The sequence below is a fragment of the Martes martes genome (assembly GCF_963455335.1).
Source record: "Martes martes genome assembly, chromosome: 4".
NCBI lineage: Eukaryota > Metazoa > Chordata > Mammalia > Carnivora > Mustelidae > Martes > Martes martes.
The window spans coordinates 52,405,360-52,427,441 of record NC_137891.1 but is presented as its reverse complement, the minus strand read 5'-3'; the positions used below and the strand labels follow the sequence as shown (position 1 = coordinate 52,427,441).

The 22,082-nt window shown below is 36.3% G+C and overlaps 1 protein-coding gene across 3 annotated transcripts in view; it reads right to left on the bottom strand.

The window, feature by feature from the left end:
• Positions 1 to 423: 423 nt before the first annotated feature.
• The window catches only part of IMPA1 (inositol monophosphatase 1), a 34,331-nt gene continuing 12,672 nt past the window's right edge, over positions 424 to 22,082 (bottom strand). For all 3 annotated transcript variants that reach the window (XM_080801505.1, XM_080801504.1, XM_080801506.1), the window contains exons 4-9: positions 21,851 to 21,955; positions 20,296 to 20,341; positions 17,944 to 18,052; positions 16,106 to 16,214; positions 3,533 to 3,684; positions 424 to 1,849 (exon numbers count right to left, since the gene is read on the bottom strand). In XM_080801505.1, the coding sequence (XP_080657631.1) occupies positions 1,734 to 1,849; positions 3,533 to 3,684; positions 16,106 to 16,214; positions 17,944 to 18,052; positions 20,296 to 20,341; positions 21,851 to 21,955 (637 nt within the window). In that variant the 3' untranslated portion in view covers positions 424 to 1,733. The remainder of the gene's footprint in view (positions 1,850 to 3,532; positions 3,685 to 16,105; positions 16,215 to 17,943; positions 18,053 to 20,295; positions 20,342 to 21,850; positions 21,956 to 22,082) is intronic.

Below are 22,082 nucleotides of genomic sequence, written 5' to 3'. Positions count from 1 at the left end.
AATACTAGAAGAAACTGCTAAAAGAGTTGGAGAGATGGACTATTACTCAAATTTTCAAACTATTGTTGGATAACTCACTTGTCAATCCTTTTTCAACATCCAAAGAAATTTCGGCCACTGATTATCTAATTCTAATTTAGAATAAAAAATTAAGTCAAGTCTTTTAGAAAAGCTGGGAAAACAGCAGGCAAACAAATCCAAGAACATATATTCAATCACAACTGCAAATGTCAAATATTTACAACTCAACACAAAACACCTAGAAGTACTTTAAACTACAAATTTTAACAACATTCAAACATACTTATTTAAAATTTTTCATCAGTCTTAATTAAAATAAATTTAATTGAAAAATTAACCATAGAGTAATATAGTACAAGATATTTTTACTGGACATGACCAACAGCACAAATACAGTAACTATAATATTCAAATCTTAGTATATTTTTAAATATATTAGATGTGCACAACAATAAAATAACCTACTTTACAGATGCACTTTTCATTCTATCAAATACAAGGCTCACATGAGACCATAACAAACCTCTGTTCAAGTGCCCAGGGACAAGGCTAAGCAGTCAATTAACCTTTTAAAATACCTAGGAACCAGAATAATTTTCTTTGAGTTTCATAAGCCAAAGACTATTAAGGAATATTTTAAGACTGAATCGAATCTGGTGGCAAAGAAATTAAGAAATTTGGGGAAAAAACATAGTTCAATATTAACAATAAAGTTAATTAACAATAAAGTTAAAGTTAACAATAAAGTCTGCCAGGTTCTAGGTTTTCCTTGGCACAACCATGAAGTATGAACATCTTTAAAACATGAATATTGAATTCAGTACAATTTTATAGTGTATCTAATTATAGTAGAAAAGTAGATAGCTGATGAGAATGCTTTTCTGAAACAGCTTCTTGAATCCAAACAAATACTATAATGCAGGGTCTTAGAAAATATATTAACTATAGAAATGCCCACAATTAGAAATGATATCTGGCAATATAGTAATTGAAATGGTATGGCAATGTGAAATGTTAAAAAGAATGATAATGTAAAATATGAAAACGATGATGGGATCATTTTTACTTTAAAACCTAAAGTAAAAATAAAGAGTGGTGAGCTCATTACTTTAGTTATAATTAGGAATTGTTACCTCCAAAATATTCATTCTTTCAATGCTTATTTTTTAATTGCCCATATTTGACAGATATTTGACAGATACTCTGCTAGGTGCTATGTGTGCAGTGATGAGTAAAACTAGGTTCTCTGCAAAGAAAAATACCTTGGTCTAGGAAGTACCCATTATAGACTTACAAATTTAATTAAATACAGCTTTGGGAACTAAGGAGAAAATCTTTTCCAAAAAGTTACCTCTCTAATTAAGAATGCTATGCACATAGTCAATTTCAGAGGCTCATACATACTTAGAAATTCTAAATTGCTAACTATTGCAGGTGATGTGATTGATACCTTGTCTCAACAACTGCCTGTGTATTTTTCCCCAAAGCACATTCTTACACACAAAATTTTTTAAAACAATGAAATATTTCCTCTGTTCTTTCATACTCAGTCTTAGTAAAATATACAACAAACTGCAATTTTTTATCTGGATATCAAAGAATTTAAACCGAACATATTACACAGGCGAAACAAACGTCCTAAGTTTTATAACACTGTCAGTGTGTCAGCAAATATGGGGAGAAGCAGTTGTGACTACGTGGTGCTGCTGCAATTACTCTTCATCGTCTCTTTGAAGTGGTATCACCTGAATTTCTTTGGCTATCCTTTCTGCTAAGGTTTTATTATTCGCAGCAATTATTCTTCGTGACATCAAGTCAAATGGCCCACCTAAAATCAAACCAAACGTGATTCCTGTAAAACTAGTATAGCAGTATGCGCTATTGGTCAATCATAACATTTTAATACTTTCAGTTTTCTTAAAAAAAAAAAACAAACCTGTCATTATCATAATGTTTAAGCTTTGGCAATACATAAATGAGTTTTAAGAATCTTTTAGTAAATACCAGAGTTTGGGGGGGGGGGGCGGGTGTCTCAATCATACCAGTCTGAAAAACGTCATTTTTTTTTCTAAATTTAAATTCATGAGGTAACATGCAATGTAATATTAGCTTCATCTACTTCTTTCCTGTGTTCTTTTTCTAATCTTTTTATTACTTTTATTACCTCTTTCATGTTTGGGAATCTATGGACAGGAAATCTGACTCCACAGCACAGCATTTTCCTATCACTCTCCTTCCCATTTCTTTATTTCTTCATTGCTTTTCTCCCCGATCACTAGTGAATACTTTTAGCCCAGGTTCACTCTTCACTTAAAAAAATTTCACCATCAGTTCATAGAAAGAAGTTAACCTCTCTAGGCCCAAGGCAGAAAGTGAAGGTGGGGCAAGTTCACTGTCAACTACCACCGTGGTCACCAAAAAGCTCTTGGTACAAACCTCAGATTCAGTGACCTTCTATAATTTTCAGTAGCTTCTCAAGAGTTCCTGATACTTGGGCACCTGGGTGGCTCAGTGGGTTAAAGCCTCTGCCTTCAGCTCAGGTCATGATCCCAGGGCCCTGAGATGGAGCCCCACATTGGGCTCTCTGCTCAGCAGGGAGCCTGCTTCCCCCTCTCTCTCTGCCTGCCTCTCTGCCTGCTTGTGATGTCTGTCTGTCAAATAAATAAAATCTTTAAAAAAAAAAAGAGTTCCAGTGTACAACATTTATTTAACCTGTACTAATGGGAAAAGAATGGAGGCAGCTTTCATATTTAAGTAATGTGTTCACGCCAGGGACAAAACGAAGATTTTGACAAACTGAGTCACGCTCCAGCTCACTATATGGAACACACATCTGAAAGTAAAAGAACTGTGGCCACAGCAAGCACTGTTACAGATTCTGGACAATATTAATGGTCATATTGAATTAATATTATACTTTTGAATTTTCTTTGTTGTATAGCTTGGTTTATTTTTAATTTGAAAATGTTTTGGCTTCATAGTTGTATCTTAAATTTGGTTTTATGTTTATACACGTATAAGTGATTTTAAAATAAAGTAATTCAAGATGGAAAAAAAAAAGAGTTCCTGATACTCATGTCTGAAGAGGCTTAATCATTTATCATTATTAATCCCACATTATAATTGGCTTCTTATCCTTGCCTCTATCTCTCAATTTATTTTTTAAAGATTTTATTTATTTGACAGAGATCACAAGTAGGCAAAGAGGGAGGCAGAGTCAGAGAGGGAAGCAGGCTCCCTGCTCAGCAAAGAGCCCAATGTGGACTCTGATCCCAGGACCCTGGGATCATGACCCGAGCCGAAGGCAGAGGCTCAAGCCCCTGAGCCACCCAGGTGCCCCTCAATTTGTTATTCTTATTTTGCAGAAAACTACATGCCTTGTTTTTGTTTTGCCTTTAAGAATTTATGTAATAAATATTAAGTAATATATATTAAATATTAAAAGAAAAAACCTACATATAAAGGAAAGTCCAACAGAGAGAAAAATGCTTTTACTGTTCCATAATTTTACCTGTCACGTCCAATAGTACTCCACCAGCTTCAGTAACAATAATGCCAGCTCCTGCCATATCCCAGCAGTGAATTCCCATTTCATAATAGGCATCTGCAACTCCAGCTGCCACAAGGCACATATTAACAGCTGCTGTTCCAACACCTCGGATCCTAACAAATAACATTTAAAAATAAGACTGAAAAATATCTTTCAAAAAGGCTCCTCTAGTTTAATTGTTGAGAGAATTTACAAGTTAAAAAAAAACTTATCTAATTATCATTGATATACTATACAGATGACAAAATTAATCCCCACAGAGCAATCATTTAGTATGCTAAACACTAAAAGATATTTTCAGGGGAAAAAAAATGGAAGAAAATGCCATCATTTTTCTATAATGGCATGCATGTATATTCATATTTGTCTCAACGCAGGGACTATAGCCCCATAACACAAGCAGTCTCTAGGAGGAGTAAAATATGTTATTGGTCATTGCCACATGTGTGCACATCAGCATGTGTGACTAAAGGGTTAACAGCACACCCGGGCTCTGGTGAGACAAAAGCCTACCTGAAAAGAGTATTACAGGTTTGTACCTCTTCCCTGGAAATATTAATGTAGATATGGACACTACTTTGATAGCTATTACAGTAATAACCGATTCAAGAAGGAATCACTAATAAATGCCAAAATGAGCAAGAGCAAGACTGGTATTTACATAATGTCAAATTACCTCCCCCTAACATATGTAATGCATACATATATCATTTTATTGTGTTTTGTTTTATCACATATCACATATATTGATTTTTTTACAAACTGAATCTATTGGTACTTCATGTCTCTCTATCACATTTTGGTAATTCTTACAATATTTCAAAATTTTTCATTATTATGCTGATCAATGATTATGACACTGAACGCTAAGATGATTAGCATTTTTAGTAATAAAATGTTAAGGTATGCACATTGCTTTTTTAGATATAATGCTATTATATACTTCATATACCATGGTATAGTAGAAACATAACTTATACTCAGTAGAAAACCAAAAAATTCATTTGACTTGCTTTATTGAGGTAGTTGCTTTATTGCTGTAGTCTAGAACCAAACCTGCAATATGACTGAGGTATGCCTGTACCTATGATGGAAAAGCATCTTTATAGTGGTCTACCAATATCAAGTGAACTAACTTATTATCACCAATAATGGGACAAAAAGCTATCAAGTGCCTCCTCCTGTGATGCACTGAGAAAGATACAACATTGCCTCTCTAGCATTCCTGACAAAAATGTATAACTCCAATCTTGAGGAAACCAGACAAACCCAAATCAAGAGACTTACTACAAAATAACTGGCATACATTTTTCAAAAATAGCAAGATCATAAAAGACCAAGACCAAGCAACTGTTCCAGATTTTTAAAAATTGATGATAAATGACAACTAAATGCAATGTTTGATCCTGGGTTGAATCTTGGATCTGATTTTTTTCAAAGTTTGAATAAAGTGTCACTGTATTAGGTAATGTATCACTGTTAACTTCCTGATTTTTACAACTGTATTATAATTATGTTAGGGAGTATCCCCTTTATTAAAGAACACTGAAATATTTAAGAAAAAGTGTTCATCATGTCTGCAAGTAATTTTCAAATGATTTTACTCAAACTCCTTTTGTAATTATTTAAACCCCTTCATATAAGGCTGTGAGATCTGTTCATTGAAAAGGAAATAACAGGAGTTGGGGGGAGCAGGAAGATGGAGTGGTATGAGCTTCCTGAGCTCAACTCCTTCCACAGATACACAAAGATAACAGCTCTATCTGTGCAAGTCACTCTGAAAAATGACCCAAAGTCTGGCAAAACAGACCTTCCAAAGTTAACTGTGGAAAGACCAAATCTTCTGCCCTCTTTAGGGCAGAAGGGGACAGAGCTGCCATGGAACCAAACCCCCCGGGTGAGACTAACACAAACAGGAGCAACATCCCAAGTGTGGAGAAGTGAGATGATCAGACTCCATGCCAGGTACCCCAGGCACTAGGGAACCACACTGTGAAGATGAGCTCCCATAACATTTGGCTCTGATAACCAGTGAGGCTTAACTTTGAAAGCTGTTAAAATCAGCAGGGTTTAACTCCAGGTACTTTAAAAATCAGCAGGCTTAGCTCTGGAAGAGCTGAAGTGCAGTGGGAAACTGTCCTTGCCCTAAAATAACCCAAAACAAAAAACCTATAATAAATAGCCCAGCCTAGATACAGCATAGAAGCAGCAATTTGAAAAGTGCCTGTGGTATACACAGAAAGAGACTTATTTACTAATCACAGAACAAGTGCTGGAGGGGCAGGAATCTTCAGGAAACTTCTCCAAGAACAAAAATATAGGCAGGCACCACTTCACTTCCTCTCCCCTAGCCTAAGTAGGCTGACACATGTGGGAACCTGTGTAAACCCTGTCCACCTATCTTACTAGCACTATATACCTCACCCTCCCATTCACCTGCACATCTACCCCATACAGCCCCCACCCCACAACTTGGTATGTATCCCTGAAAAGCAGCTCCTGCCCACCACATCCAGCAAACAGCCCCAGCAAGGACCAGCACCACTGCAAAGTGACTCTTCCTTGGGTAGAGGCAGGGATAACCTCACACACCAGCATACCCACCCAGTAACCAAACCACTGAGCTGGCCACCCCAGGAGAGTGCCCTGCACTTGGTGTGCCTGCAGCTACAGCAAACAGACTGCCCACCCCTCCCACCAAAAAAAGCTTCTCAGGGAGCCCCACAGGGAAAGTGCCCTGCCTTCTGAAGTGCCCATAGCTAAGGCAAACTAGACGTAGACACCTCCCACATACAAACATACAGTAGTCTCAGGCCTCTCAGTGGTGCAGGAACAAACCTGGTATGATGTGTCCATAGCAAGCAAAATAAGCAAAATAAGACAGGTCACTGTAGCCAACTGGACTAAAGGCAAATGTGACTGGGCCACAACAGTAGGGTGCACAGAGCCCACAAAGACACCCCTGTAGTGCCTGGTTCTGATGACCAGGGGCACTGGGCTCCAGGGCACAGAAGCTTTTCTTCATAAGGCCACTACTTTCAAGACCAGGAGACAGAGTTGACCTTCTTAATACACAGACCCAGAGTTTGACAAAATGAGAAGAGAGAGAACTATATCCCAAATGAAAGAATAAGAAAAAAATTGCAGCAAAAAAGCTAAATGACATGGAGATAAGCACTATGCCTGATAAAGAATTCAAAGTAATGGTCATAAAGATATTCTCCACTCAAGGGACTTGAGGAAGAAAAAAAAAAAAAAGAAAAAAGATCGCAGATCTTCAACAAAAAGATAGAAAATAAAAAAAAGAGCCAAACAGAGATGAGCTCAATAATGGGGGCGGAAAACACACTGGAGGGAATCAACAGAACAAAGGATGCAAAAGAACAGATTGGTGATCTGGAAAATGGTAATGGAAAGCAACCAAGCTGCACAAAAAAAAAAAAAAGGAAGATAAGGAAACTCCATGATTTCAGATTTCATCAAGCATAATAACATAAGCATCATAGGGATCTCAGAAGGAAAAGAAAGAAAGAAAACTTATTTGAAGAAATAATAGCTGAAAACTTCCCTAACCTGGGGGAAGAAACAGACCTCATATTCAGGAGGTAGAGTGCCTAAGGAGATCCACATCTCCCTATATTATCGTTACTTTCTGCCACATTAATTATTAAAAGAATTGTAAAAGCAACAAGAGCAAAAACAGTTGCATACAAAGGAAACCCCATAAGGCTATCAGCTGATTTCTTGGTAGAAACTTTGCAGGCTAGAAGACAGTGTCATGATATATTCAAAGTGCTTAAAGGAAAAAACCTGCAACCAGAATACTCTCTCCAGCAAGATAATCATTTAGAATAGAAGGAGCGATAGAGTTTCCCAGACAAACAAAAGTTAAAGGAGTTCATTACCACTAACCTAGCATTACACAAAATGTTGAAAGGAATTCTGAGTGGAAAGAATAGGCCCTAACAGTAAGACAATTATGAAAGGAAGAAATTTCATGAATAAATACAAATAAATAATAAAGGTAGGCAAACCTCTTAAAAAACCAGTATGGAGATAAAAACACAAAAGCAGTAAAATGAATTATACGTACAATAATGAATCAAGGATACACAAAATAAAATTATATAAAATATAACATTCATAAAATGTGGGTGAGGAGTAAATATTTAGTGCTTTTCGAATCTGTTTGAACTTAAGTGGCCCTCAACTTAATATAGACTGCTATACCTGTAAGATGTTATATATTAACCTAATGGTAACTGCAAATCAAAAACCTATAATAGATAAACACACACAAAAAAGGAGATAGGAATTAAAAGTATAACACCAAAAAGCCATCAAACCACAAGGGAAGAGAAAAAGAGAAGGAATGGAGAAAAACAACCAGAAAGTAAGTCACAAAATGGCAATAAGAACACACCTATGAATAATTACTTTAAAGGTAAAAGGACAAAATGCTACAATCAAAAGATACAGGGTGACCAAAAAGATTAAAAAAAAAAAAAAAAAAAAAAGAGAGACCTATCCATTTGCTGCCTATAAGAGGCTTACTTTAGACCTAAAGACATGTATACACTTAATGGACAGAAGAAGATTCCATGCAAACAGCAGTGAAACAAAAAGCCAAGGTAGCAATATTTAGATCACACAAAATTGTCTTTTGTTACAGTCTCTGTTTTAAAGTCTAAGAATGGCATTATATAATGATAAAGGTAACATTCTAAAAAGAGGATATAACAATTGTAAATGTCTATGCACCTGACATTGGACAACCAAATATATAAAGCAACTACTAACAGGCATAAAGGGAGAAACTGACAATAATGGTAGGTGGCTTTAACACAACACTTACATCAGTGTAAGACCATCCAGAGACAAAATCAACAGGAAACAGTATCTTTGAACAACACACTAGACCAATGGACCTAACAGATATATATACAACATTCTACCTGAAAACAGCAGAATATATGTTCTTTTCAAGTGCACACAGAACATTCTCCAGAACAGATCACATGTTAAGCCATAAAACATATCTCAATAAAATCCATAAGACTGAAATCCTATCAAGCATCTTTTCTGATCACGACAGTATAACACTAGAAATCAATTACAAGAGGAAATCTAGAAAGAACACAAATACACAGAGGCTAAACAACATGCTAGTGGACAATCAATGGGTCATCCAAAATAAAATCAAAGAGGGAATAAAATCTATGGAGATAAAAGAAAATACAACTGTCCAAAATCTTTGAGATGCAGCAAAAAGCAGTTCTAAGAGGGAAGTTTGTATCAATACAAGCCTAAATCAGAAACAAGAAAAATCTCAAACACCTAACCTTACATCTAAGAGATCTATAAAAAGAACAAAGCCCAAAGCTAATAGAAGGAAATATTAAGGCTAGAGCAGAAACAGAGACTTAAAAAGAGAAAGAAAAAAAGAAAATGTCAGTGAAACTAGGAACTTGTTCTCTGAAAAGACAAAGCTGATAAGCCTTTAGCCAGATTCAGCAACAAAAAGAAGAGAAAAGACTGAATCAGAAGTGAAGGAGGATAAATAACAACCGATAGCATAGAAATGCAAAGGATTATAAGAATATTATGAAAGTTATATTGGGCAACCTAGAAGAAATGAATAAATTCCTAGAAACATATAAACGTCCACACTTGAATCAGAAGAAATAGAAAATTTGAACAAACTAACTGCTAGCAGTGAAACTAAATCAGTAATCAAACTCCCAGCAAACAACAATCTAGGACCAGATGGATTCACAGGTGAATTGTACCAAACATTTAAGGAAGAGTTAATACTAAAATAAATTTTAAAAAATAAAAAAATAAAGAATACATATTCTTCTCAAACTATTCCCCCAAAAAATATAAGAAGGAAAGCTCCCAAATTAATTCTATGAGGCCAGCATTACTCTGACACCAAAACCAAAGACACTACAAAAGAAGAAAACTACAGGTTAGTATCTCTGATGAACACAGATGCAAAATCCTCAACAAAATATTAGCAAGCCAAGTTCAGCAATACATTAAAATGATCATTCACCATGATCAAGTGGGATTTATTCCAAAGATGCAGGGATAGTTTAATAGTCACAAATCAATATCATACACCACATCAACAAAATGAAAAGTAAAAATCACATGATCATCCCACTAGATGCAGAAAAAGTGTGACGAATTTCAACACCTGTTTATGTTAAAAACCCCCAGCAAAGTCGGTTTACAGGGAACATAGCTCAACATAATAAAGGCCATATATGAAAAACCCACAGCTAACATTATACTCAATGGTAAAATACTAACTGATAGCTTTTCCTCTAAGAGCAGTAACAAGACAAGGATGTCCACTCCCATCACTTTTCTTCAACATACTGGGAGTCCTAGTTGTAACAATCACACAAGATAAAGGAATAAAAGGCATCCAAATTGGTAACGAAGAAGTAAAACTGTCACTACTGGCAGCTGCCCAGATACTATACATAGAACACCCTAAAGACTCCACCAAAATACGGTTAAAAACGAGACATGTTTACACTAAATCAATTTAAAAAAAAGATTCAAATTATGTGATGCCTTTGATTTCAAATATGCTTTCCTGCCTATTTCTTATTGCATATCAAATTTAAGAAAGAACTAGTAACAAATGTTAAACAGACATTTGACTGCTTTTCAAATACATAAAACCAAATGAACTTTAGTGGCTTTTGATAGTTTATATAAAGAATGGCATATGGAATTTTCCCCATTTCTCATGGGATATGTGATAGTTCATAGCTCATATCCTAGAAAGCAAATATCAAGTTCTTTCATAAATGACCCCTTGGTATTTCTTTTTTTTTTTTTTTTTAAGATTTTATTTATTTATTTGTCAGAGAGAGAAAGAGAGCACAAGCAGGCAGAGTGGCAGGCAGAGGCAGAGAGAGAAGCAGGCTCCCCGCTGAGCAAGGAGCCTGATGTGGGACTCGATCCCAGGACCCGGGATCATGACCTGAGCCGAGGGCAGTGGCTTAACCGACTGAGCCACCCAGGCGTCCCAACCCCTTGGTATTTCTATTCAGAGATAGAACTGTAGGCTGGAAGAACAATACTGCTACCTACTGGCAATGCTTCTGTTCATTTCTAATAAATATCATGGGCTCTCAGGCAAGGGGCCTGATAGTCAGAAAAGAACATATTCTTTTATGGACAAATATTGCCAGAAAGTACTTAATTATCAAATAATCAAGACTGTGGTATAGATTTTACAAATGTGTTCTGAATCCTATCTTAGTCTGATCCATCTAGAGAATTTATGGCATAAAGTAAAAAAGGACTATCTTTGGTATCACAGAGATTTGAGTCTGCACCCCTACTTAGCTGCTTAAAACTGTAATCTTGAGAAAGTTTCCTCTTCAAGTTTTACTTTTCTTGTCATCAAAATGGGGATACCAACTTACTCTGGACACTGTTGTTAATGGTTATAATAAATACATGCAAAGCCCCCAGGAGAGTGCCTAACATCTGAAAGGTCCTCAAAGACTATATTTAAGATGAAATTATTCCCTAAACCATGATGCCAGAAAACATTACAGAAGCAAATGGATGTGCATTTCACCTAAATAAGTCCCTAAAAATTAAACTAAAAGAAATAGACCTGTAATGATTTAACTTTGTTACATAAATATCATTTATGTTAGGAACTTATTAGACTGTTTCTACTTAAGACATTCATTCAAATTATAACTCTCTTTAGTTTCATGTGCATGTGTATGTGTAAATAACCCTTCCAAATTCACATTGAAAAACTCAATCAGCAGAATGCAAAAGATCACAGAAAGAATCAGTAAGTCAGCACTTCTTAGCAGTATTTTCCTTGTTCTACCTTTAAGAAAATACAAAAATAAAAGGGCACTGTTTACTTTTTACTTCAGACCATGGAAATAGAAAAGGTTAAAGTTATAAAGCACTTATAGCTCTTTTATGAATAACATAACCATTTTATAGCCCGCAGTTAAAGTCCTTGCTTCAAAATAGCGCTGTAGCTACAGGCTTTTTTAATCATATTGCTCTTCCCTCAAGGACATCATTCTGGGACATTATATACCTTCTTTTCTTCTTCTTCTTTTTAAGTAGGCCCCATGCCCAATGTGGGGCTTGAACTCATAACCCCAAGAACAAGAGTTGCATGCTCTAGACTGAACCAGCTAGGCACCCCTAGGTCCTATACCTTCTTGACAGGAACTTCTTTTACTTTACTTATTACAAAACAGATCACAGATCTACAGCCTAGAATTATCATTTGTATCAGGCCAAACTATACATGTAATGTCCTGACTCCTAAAATGAAAGTCTAATGTTGGAGAAAGAGAAATGGTCTGGAAGCCAGGGTTCTAGTCACATCTGTGTGACTTCAGACAGTCACTTTACCTCTCTGAATCTCAGTCAAGTCATCTACAAATAAGTCTGGATTATCAGATGTTCTTTGGTCAGTTCTAAGAGTCTTTTAAGTGAATATTTTCAGAAGGCAAAAGGTAGGCATAATTGGTAGTGAAATAAAATCCCCCAAATCTGTGGTTATTATTTTTCTCTATTTTTCTTCATGAAAACAACCACAATAAAGGTCAGGGGAATTCTACTTAACATACACATTAACTACACTAAATTTAAGAAGCTCAAAACTCTAGCTTCTCTTTTAAGGACAAATGTATATACCTGTTTAATATTTGCTTTTAATTTCTTCATCTACAAAACTTCCATTATAGAAGGACTCTGAGGTTTGGAACATAATAGTGGCATTCTGATTTAAAACTCACTATTAGGGGCGCCTGGGTGGCTCAGTGGGTTAAAGCCTCTGCCTTCGGCTCAGGTGATGATCCCAGAGTCCTGGGATTGAGCCCCACATCAGGCTCTCTGCTCAGCGGCGAGCCTGCTTTCTCCTCTGTCTCTGCCTGCCTCTCTGCCCACTTGTGATCTCTATCAAATAAATAAATAAAATCTTTAAAAAAAACAAACAAAAAAACTCACTATTATCTTCCCCCAAAATAAAAATAAAATCAATGAGGACAAGTAAAACCTATAGGAACCATTCCTTCATCAATTCTAGGAACTAGAAAACATAAATTCTCTGTCACTAGAGGAAAAAACAGAAAAATCCTAATAGAGCACTGCAAGCTTGAGGATACAGAGTTGGGGAGGGAGGCAGAAAAGACTCTGTGACAAGGAGGAGAAGGGAGCAGAAGAGCCAGAGGGAACATAGACAAAGCTATCTTAAGAAAGTGAGGAGAGGAAGCAAGATGGCGGAGGAGTGGGAGACTGAAATATCATAAGGTCCCAGGAGTTCAGCTAGATAGTTATCAAACCATTCTGAACACCTACAAACTCAACAGGAGATAGTAGAAGAGCAGCAATTCTAGGAACAGAAATTTGACTACTTTCCAGATGGTAGGACATACGGAGAAGTGAATCCGAAGCAACAGGAAGATAGACTACGGCAGGAGAGGCCGGCTCCTGGCAAGTGAGAGAGCAGCAGAGCACAAAATTGGAACTTTTAGAAGTCTGCTCCACTGAGGGACGTCGCTCCAGAGGCTAAGCGGAGGGTAGAGCCCTTGCAGGGACAGTGTGGTTTCAGGACCCGCAGGGTCACAGAAAGACCAGGGGTGCCTGAGTGTGGCAGAGCTCCCAGGTATCAGAGCAGGAAAGCCGGCTACAGAGATGGAGCTGAGGAGTGCAATCTCAGCTCGGGGTTACCTTAATCTGAGATCCGAGGCCCAGTCAAGCCACTGCTCTTCCAGTGGGGACCCTACAAGTGGCAGATCCAGAAAGACCCCCTCCTTCCTCCTCTGGGAGGAGCGGCACAGGAGCACACTGCAGGAAGCTGCTGGGTTTGGAAAGTCCAAACGGGGCCATGTGCCAGAGATAGAAACACAGTCACAGGTGGGATGAGCATGGAGTGTGGCCGGAGACCAGGGAGAAGGGAGGGATTGACTGCTTTTCTCTGAGGGTGCACTGAGGAGTGAGGCCCCAAGCTCTCGGCTCCTACAGGCTGGAGATTGGGAGGCCACCATCCTCATTCCCGTCCTCTAGAGCTCTATGGAAAATGTTCAGGGAACAAAAGCTCCCGAAAGCAAACCCAAGCGGATTACTTAGCCCAGCCCCTGCCAAGTGTGGTGCAATTCCACCTCAGGCAAAGATATTTGAGAATCACTGCAAAAGGCCCCTCCATCAGAAGAGCAGCAAGAACATCCATCTAAGACCAAGTTCACTGATCAATGAAAACTGCAGAACTCCAGAGCTAGGGGAAAACAACACACAATTCATGGCTTTTTTCCCATGATCCTTTAGTCTTTCAAAGTTAACTTTTGTAAATTTTATTTTTTTCTTATTCTACTTTTTTAACTTTTCCTTTTTCCTATTTATACATTTTTTAACTATTGTATCTTACCAATACCTTTTTAAAAAATCTTTTAAAATTTTCATTGTTATAGTCATATTCTATCCCTTCACTGTATTTAACCTTATTTTTTGTATACACATAGGGTTTTTTTTTTTCTTTAAAATTTTGGGATACAATTTCTTCTAATACATCAAAATATACCCTAAATCTAGCACATGGCTTTGTTCTAGTCTCCAGCCTGATCACATTCTCTTTTTTTTCTTTTTCCAACCAACTCCTTATCAATTCCTTTTTCAGAATCATTTTGAATTTTCATCTTTACAGTCATATTCTAACCCCTCACCATGTAAAACATGATTTTTTTTTTTTAAGATTTATTTATTTGTCAGAGAGAAAGAGAAAGAGCACGTGTGAGCAAGCACACACAAGCAGGGGGAGCAGCAGGCAGAGGGAGAAGCAGGCTCTCTACTGAGGAAGGAGCCTGATGTGGGACTGGATCCCAGGACCCTGGGATCATGACCTAAGCCAAAGTCAGACGTTTAACCAACTGAGCCACCCAGGCATCCCAAAATATGAATTTAAAAGCCAAGAAAATTAGAATGGCACTGGATTTCTCAAAAGCAACATACAAAGCAAGGCAACAGTAAAACAGTATTTTCAAGACATTTAGTTCATACTATTTCTTAAGGATATTATATCCAGCCAAGCTGTTCAAGTTTCAAAGCCCAAGAAAAACAGTACGGAATGTGCTAGAACTCATGGAGTCTTATGCACATGTGCTATTCTCAAGGAATCTATAAGAGGATGAGCTCATACAATCTAAGAGTGACTTGGAAAACTATAAAATGCTTACCGTCCTTTCCTAAATTCAAGCAAAAAACTAAGACCAATGTATGGGACAGGTGAAGTAGACAAAAAAATAAACAACATAGTAAGATTCATCTTTAGGCTATATATCAAACACTATACCCTAATAATGGAGAATATACTTTTTTTAGTATGTACAGAACCATCCCCCAAATTAATCATATACTAGGCACAAATAAAATATTAGTAAGCTCAACAGCAGATTCATTACAATGTAATAAAACTACTAAAATTAAAAATGAAATTAAAAAAATTCCTTATATAAATTTAAGAACACAACTCTCAGGTGAAAGAGGAAATACAAATTACAGATTTTGTGAAAAATAATTAATGAAAACCCTACATATTAGTATCTGTGGGATACATTTAAAACAGCAGTAAGATAAAAATTCATAGCCTAAACACTTATATTAATAAAAAAAGAATAAAAATAAATTCAAGGCAGAGAGGAGAAAAACTGTATATCAGATTAATAAATCATAATCCTGGTTCTCTAGGGGGGAAAAATGACAAAACACTAAGTGATTAAGATTTCCAAAAACAAAAAAGCACAAATATAAAAAAGAACAAGTAACAAGGGAGAAGTAACTATTGATAGAAACCAGAAATAAATTATAAGAGTCTACCTTGTATTCTTCTATGCAAATAATTTGAAAACTGAGAGGAAGTGGGTAATTTCTTAGGCTGTGGAAATATTCAGATCAAAAGTGGTTGAAGAGATGTGACAACTATTTTCATGCTTGACCCTACACTGACTTGCACTGGAGGAAGAAAATGCTACAAAAGACATTGTTAGGTCAACTGCCAAAACTAAATATCAATGGTAGATTAGATAAAATGTAAATTTATAAAGTCAACAATTGTATTGTAGTCATGAAAAAAAATCCCTAATCTCAGGAAATAAATTGAAGTATTTTGGAGTGAAGAGCCATAGTATACATAATTTACCCTAAAACAGTCCAGAGGAAAAAAGGTGTATATGCATTTGTGTATGCACGCATTCATGTATGTACACACACACACAGAGGAAATGATGAGATGATAAAGCAAATGGAGTAAAATGTTAACAACAGGTGAATCTGAGTAAAGAGTATCCTTTTTTTTTTCCCCATTATTTCTGCAAATTTTGTTAAGTTTGAAATTGTTCTCAAATAAAAAGGTTTTTTTAATTATATTACAAAATTATAATTATGGGAGTGATCCCAAGTCTGTTAATGGAAAATTTATTCTGAAAATGTTAAATTCTCTGGAACTTTAGGGAAGAAATGAAAAGAGCTTACCCATGAATAGGAATGCACAAAAGCTTTTCCAGATTAGAAAGAACAATTCTTACAGTCTCTGGTGTTCTGGAAGAGCCAAACTCTGTCACCAAAAGTGATTTGGTAATATCTAAAAGAAAATGTTTTAAATAATCACTAAAGTTTAGTAATAAGAACTCTGATTAAAAAATGTGATACTTGTAATTCAAAATAAAATAGGACCATTTTCATCCCTCGTCCTAGTTGTACCATATTTCTTTCATTCTAAGCCTTGAAGTATTAAAATTCTGATAAATTTATTATCCTTAAGTGGTTGTTTTCATAATCAAGTAGTCTGCTTCTTTGATCATCCCCCCAAAATATAAAATATAACCAATTTGCTTGCATGCATGATACCTTTAGTGGGAAATAAGCAAATACCTTAAATATTTAAAAAGAATTTACAAAATAAATAATTTAAATATAGGTTTGAAATAAAACAAAATTTTAAACTGAATGGTGGCTGACCTCCATTTACTAAATTGATGGATTACCCAATGCTTTCCATTCCATCTTTGAAACAACATGATCGAAGCTCATAACACACTCAACACTCTTGGCTAAGAGACTCCCTGTGTAGCGTACCCTACACTTCATCTCCTTCCACCAGTGTATGCTTACCAGCTTGTTCTGAACATGTTCACAATTACTGTTTCTTCTAATAATCCGATAATCTAATTAAGAACTATAAAATGCAAAAAAATTATAAAAAGGGAAAGGTTTAGTTTCTACAAAAGTTACATTACTTTTTTTTTTTTTTGCATTTGAAATGCTTCAATTTTTAAAAATTTTTTTTCAGTGTTCCAAGATTCAGTTTATGCACCCCACCCAGTGTTCCATGCAATACAAGCCCTCCTTAATACTCACCACCAGGCTCACCCAACCCCGCATCCCCCTCCCCTCCAAAACCCTCAGTTTGTTTCTCAGAGTCCACAGTCTCTCATGGTTTGTCTCCCCCTCCGATTTCCCCCAACTCACTTCTCCTCTCCATCTCCCATGTCCTCCGTATTATTCCTTATGCTCCACGAGTAAATGAAACCATATGATAATTGACTCTCTCTGCTTGACTTATTTCACTCAGCACTTTGATAAGATGCATGTTTTTTCACATGTTATCTTAAAAATTAGGATATGTCCCAATCTTTAGGGTTTTAGAGTTCAATAAAAAGAAAAGGAACTAAAAATCTGCTCTCAACTTAAGTGTCTGAGGAAAAAAATTATAAAAGTGTAGGGGGATTCTGAACTTAGACTGATTTGCAAGTATCTTTAAGTTCTTGCTGCAGTTAAAAGAATCTGAAGTACAAACTGTGGGAAATGTTGGACATGGTTTATGAAAAAAAGGGACTCAAAAGTTCAATGAGCTGTCACATGGAAGACAAAATGCCAATCATCAAGGTCAAAAAAAATGTACAGACCTCATTTTTAATGATTCCCAACATTAACAGACTTTTTCCCCCTAGATTTACAGTCTATCAACTGGTCCCAGTGACATCAGATCAGAGGAATTTGACAAAGAATTTGAGATGTCGTGGCTGAAACAATAAACCATGAACTTCACAGGGGCAGGAAGCCATTCTTATTCATCTTTCTATCCCCAGCATTTAGCAAGCCGGTGAGTCTGAGTGGTGTTTGCTGGACTATACTTTCTTCCTTGTTTCCACTACCACATTCAAAACTGTGGTGGAAATAAAAATGTAAAGGGAAAAGACACGTAATTTATGAATCTGTTAAAAACTGGGAGAACTCCATTGGTTAACTCATAAATAATGAAAAACATATATAGAATATCAACCACACCAAAAATTAGAGGATAAACCTACCTTCCTGTTGTGAAACCTTTAATTTTTGACCATTACAAAAGGCTCCCTTTCCTTTCCTGCCAATATACATCTTATCCTCCAGGCAACTGTATACCACTCCAAATTCCATCTGCAGAAGGAAAAGAGTTTCCTTTATCAAACCTGAGTATTTTTCATCATTAAATCAATACTTTTAAGGCAGTAACAAAAAAATCTGTATACTGAGAATGTTTCCAAATAACTATTATGGGATACTTAAAATGCTAACTTCCAGCTTAAACAGAGGAAAGAGGTCATCAGACTTGAATCCTTGACTCTTGTCCCATCCATTTCTCAACTTAAGAGCACACACCTTGACCTCTCACCCTCCTGCCTCAGATAGGTAAGTATTTCCTACTTTCTAAGGCGAATCTTCCTTCCGTATTGATTCCGACCCTCTCGAATATCTTTGAAATACTCCTCTACCAACTGATCCTCCTCTCATATTCCCATTCTGATACTTTAACACCAAATTTCTACCTCCCCCACAACATTTTCAAGATGTTATCTTCTCCTTTTCCCTTCACTGCCTAAAGGGTAGTCTATACTTCATCTCTTTTATTCTCCTCTTAACAATTACAATTTGGCTTCTGCCCTGATCACACACACTTCCAAAACTTCCCCGAAGGAGATTACCCATGAACTCCTACTAACCAAATGCCATCTCCAAATATTGGAGACTGCTGACCATCATCCATACTTTATTACTTAATCCAGTACCCCCATGTTTCTGGCAATATACGTAGTCCTACCTCTTTCACTAATCTGTCTTTGTGTCACTTTTTCTGAGGACCTTGTTCTCTGTCCAACCCTTAAAAGTTGTGTAGGTCAGGATTTGTTCACTCTTCCATTTCTTCCATCCCCTTCTTGGATATCTATATTCTTAGAGGTTTGTTCTTTCCAGTTCATAAATTCAACTACCATATTTAACTGTGGCCTGTACCACCTACAACCCCACTATCACAGGGAAGAACCTATGCTTCCATTAATCTTGCAGAAACCTCAACCAAAGAGGTCAAAGATCACTTATTACCTGATCACACATCATTCCTTCCCCAAATGTCTTCTTCAAATTTTATTGTGAAAGTACTTTTTGGTTTTGGCATTTCCTCAGCCACCCTCACTGCCCAATCTTAGTTCAGAATCACCCACCCTGCCCCTCTGGTATGATCTCTGCATTGCTAGAATTATCTGTCACTCTGTACTTGAAGAACCTCTACTGGTTTTCTACAGCCTAAAAATAAATGTTCTGGCATAGACAAGTCACAGTGCCTCACAATAAAACCACAACTAACTCGCCTCATCATTTCTGCTCCTGCCACTTTCAGAGTTCACTCACAATGAACATCTCGTTCCCTGCACACATCATGCTCTTCTCTAAGCTGTTCTGATTAAAATACTTTCCTCCTTTTCTTCTTTATCTGAAAAACTCCTCCTTTTCTAAAACCCAACTCACATGACCAAACTCTAAAGACCCCTTCTGTTATGAAGATCTTCCCCAAACCACTCTTGGGCAGAACTGGATACACCCTCTTCATGTTCTCACAGCATTTGTTTCACAGTTCCACTATGTATTTATCTGTTTGCACATCTAACTTCTGCATGAACTGTGAGTTAGTTCAATGGCAGCGACAGCACATAGCCCAAGGCTGATTATAGGGTAAAGGCTCCTTTAGCTTCTTTCAGAGGTTCTCACTAATTAGTGCAACCCTGTGCCTAAGATGTGTTTTTATTTTCACAGTTTTTTAAACTCTCCTGTATACATACTGATTAAATAAATCACAAGCTCCTGGACGTCAGGTATGTAAGATGTTAGTAAACATCATTCATTGTTGGATCAATCAAATAACCAAACAGCAAGGAAATGCAATAGCTACAGCTTGTATTCTACTAGGTTTCAGATAAAGCAAGTATTTGGATTCCTGAACATACTCAGCATTTCCCAACCATGTTCTGGCCCCTACCACTTTCTGGTCTTTCAAAGTCTCCCTTCACAGACACCTTAAGGCATTCCTAGCTCAAATCCCACCTCTTCCATCTAGCATTTCAGATCACACATCAGCTCCTATCACATCTGACTCTATCACATATATAATGGTGATTAAATACTGAATTGTATTTCAGTTACTTGTCTGTATTTTTTCCTTTTAATTATTGCTTCTCAGACATTAAATTTTCTTTACTGGAAAAAGTATCATGCCAATTCTAACAGTTCTGCAGCTTACTTTGAAATAATGCAGCTATATAAATTGAATATAGAAACAAACCTAAATTTATGTACTCTTTCTTAGAAAATGAGAGCAAGGCATTTTACTATAAATTTAAACAGCATACCTTTTTATTTACAGTGAAGCCAATCGAAACAGCTACAAAAGGAAATCTTAAAAAAAACACACACACACATATATACAAGTTAACCAAGATAAAAATTACTTTCAATAAACATTTTTTTCATAATGTAAATGACTACAGAATTTTTCATATAGTTTCAACCCTCCTCCCACAGAACAGTGTGTACAGTATGCAAAGACTATGGGGACAGGTGGTACATGTATAAACATACATATATTCAGGATGCTTCTAGCTTCTACAGACATGAAACATCTTTGAAAGAATTCACAAGAAACAGATAACGGTGGCCACCTCCAGAGACTGGTCCTGAGAAACTGGGGTCAAAAGTGGAGGGACACTTTGCACTGCATGACATTTTATATCTTTGGAATGTCAAATGCCATGACGATAGTTAACTGTAAAATACTTTTTTTCAAAAAATACAAAATTAAAAAAAAATTTCAATTGTTCATGGTTAAGAAGTCTCTTTCCTGTGGTTATTTCTCCCATAGTCAGGACCTATAAGCACAGACATCAAATTGTACAGAACAAAATGTTACTTGTCTTTAATACCAAATTTGAAGTTTCACATGTGAAAAGTAAACTGTTAGCCACAACTATTGCTATGGCTCCATGACAGTTTAAACACATAGGTTATAGTTTCTGATTCAAGAGTAAAGATGAATAAAATAAGACAAAATGTGTTCAACTACCGAAAATAAAAAGTTTAATATTTAATAATTTTCATTTTAACAAAAATGGGACCATAGTATATACTCCGTATTAGAATCTTGTTATGTCATGAGGATCTTTCCACGTTAACACTCCACATATAGATTCTAGATCTTAGCTTTACAGACTAACAATTCTGTACTAGTAAAGATATGTATAGCTACACAGCAACTTCAAATATAACATTTATGTGTAATCCCAACAAACTAGGCTACCCATTTAAACTGTCACCGGCAAATCCCTCAGGCTTTCTTTTAGTGCTACTATACTGAGTTACATACTTTGTGCCAGGCACTACACAAGGTCTTATATAAAAGTATTACTCACTGAATCCCATGAACAAACAGTTCTATAAGGAAGGTAGCATTAAGATGTCCATTTCACACATTAAACAACAACTGAGGCTTAGAAAGATTAATAACTTGCCTAAGGTCACAAAGCCTATAAAAAAGCATCTGAAATCAAGCCCAAGTCTGTTGATCCTAAAGCCCACACTCTTTTTAATAGTTTTTTCTCCTGGACTGAACCCACTCTATATAGACAACACTATGACCCCCAAAATTGACTCCATTAGTTCCTTAATCTCAAAGCAGCAATATTGCTTGCTTACATTTCTATATGGCTCCACCAGTGAGAAAAAGAATGGTGAACAGGGCCTCTCACTGCCTAAGTCACAGCATGAATATTTCATCATCTCTTCCATATCTGATGAAAATTCTGCATGATACATTTCACTCTACAAATTATATAATTCTCTAAAGTATCTGGGTCCATTTAGTTAATATACAAACAATAATTACAATATTAACATTTTTAAAAAACATACCTATGTACAAAATTTGTTGTTCCATCAATAGGGTCAATGATCCATGTAGGGCTGTCAGTTAAGACACTTTTTTCCCCAGCTGCCACAGATTCCTCACCAATGAAACTACAAGCAAGAATGACAAATTCCAAATCTTCACACTGCATTCAGCAATTTTCAAACCTAAATATTTCCTTAGATTCAGAGTCTACTTTAATACATAACAAAAGTCCATACACCACTCTTCTATTGT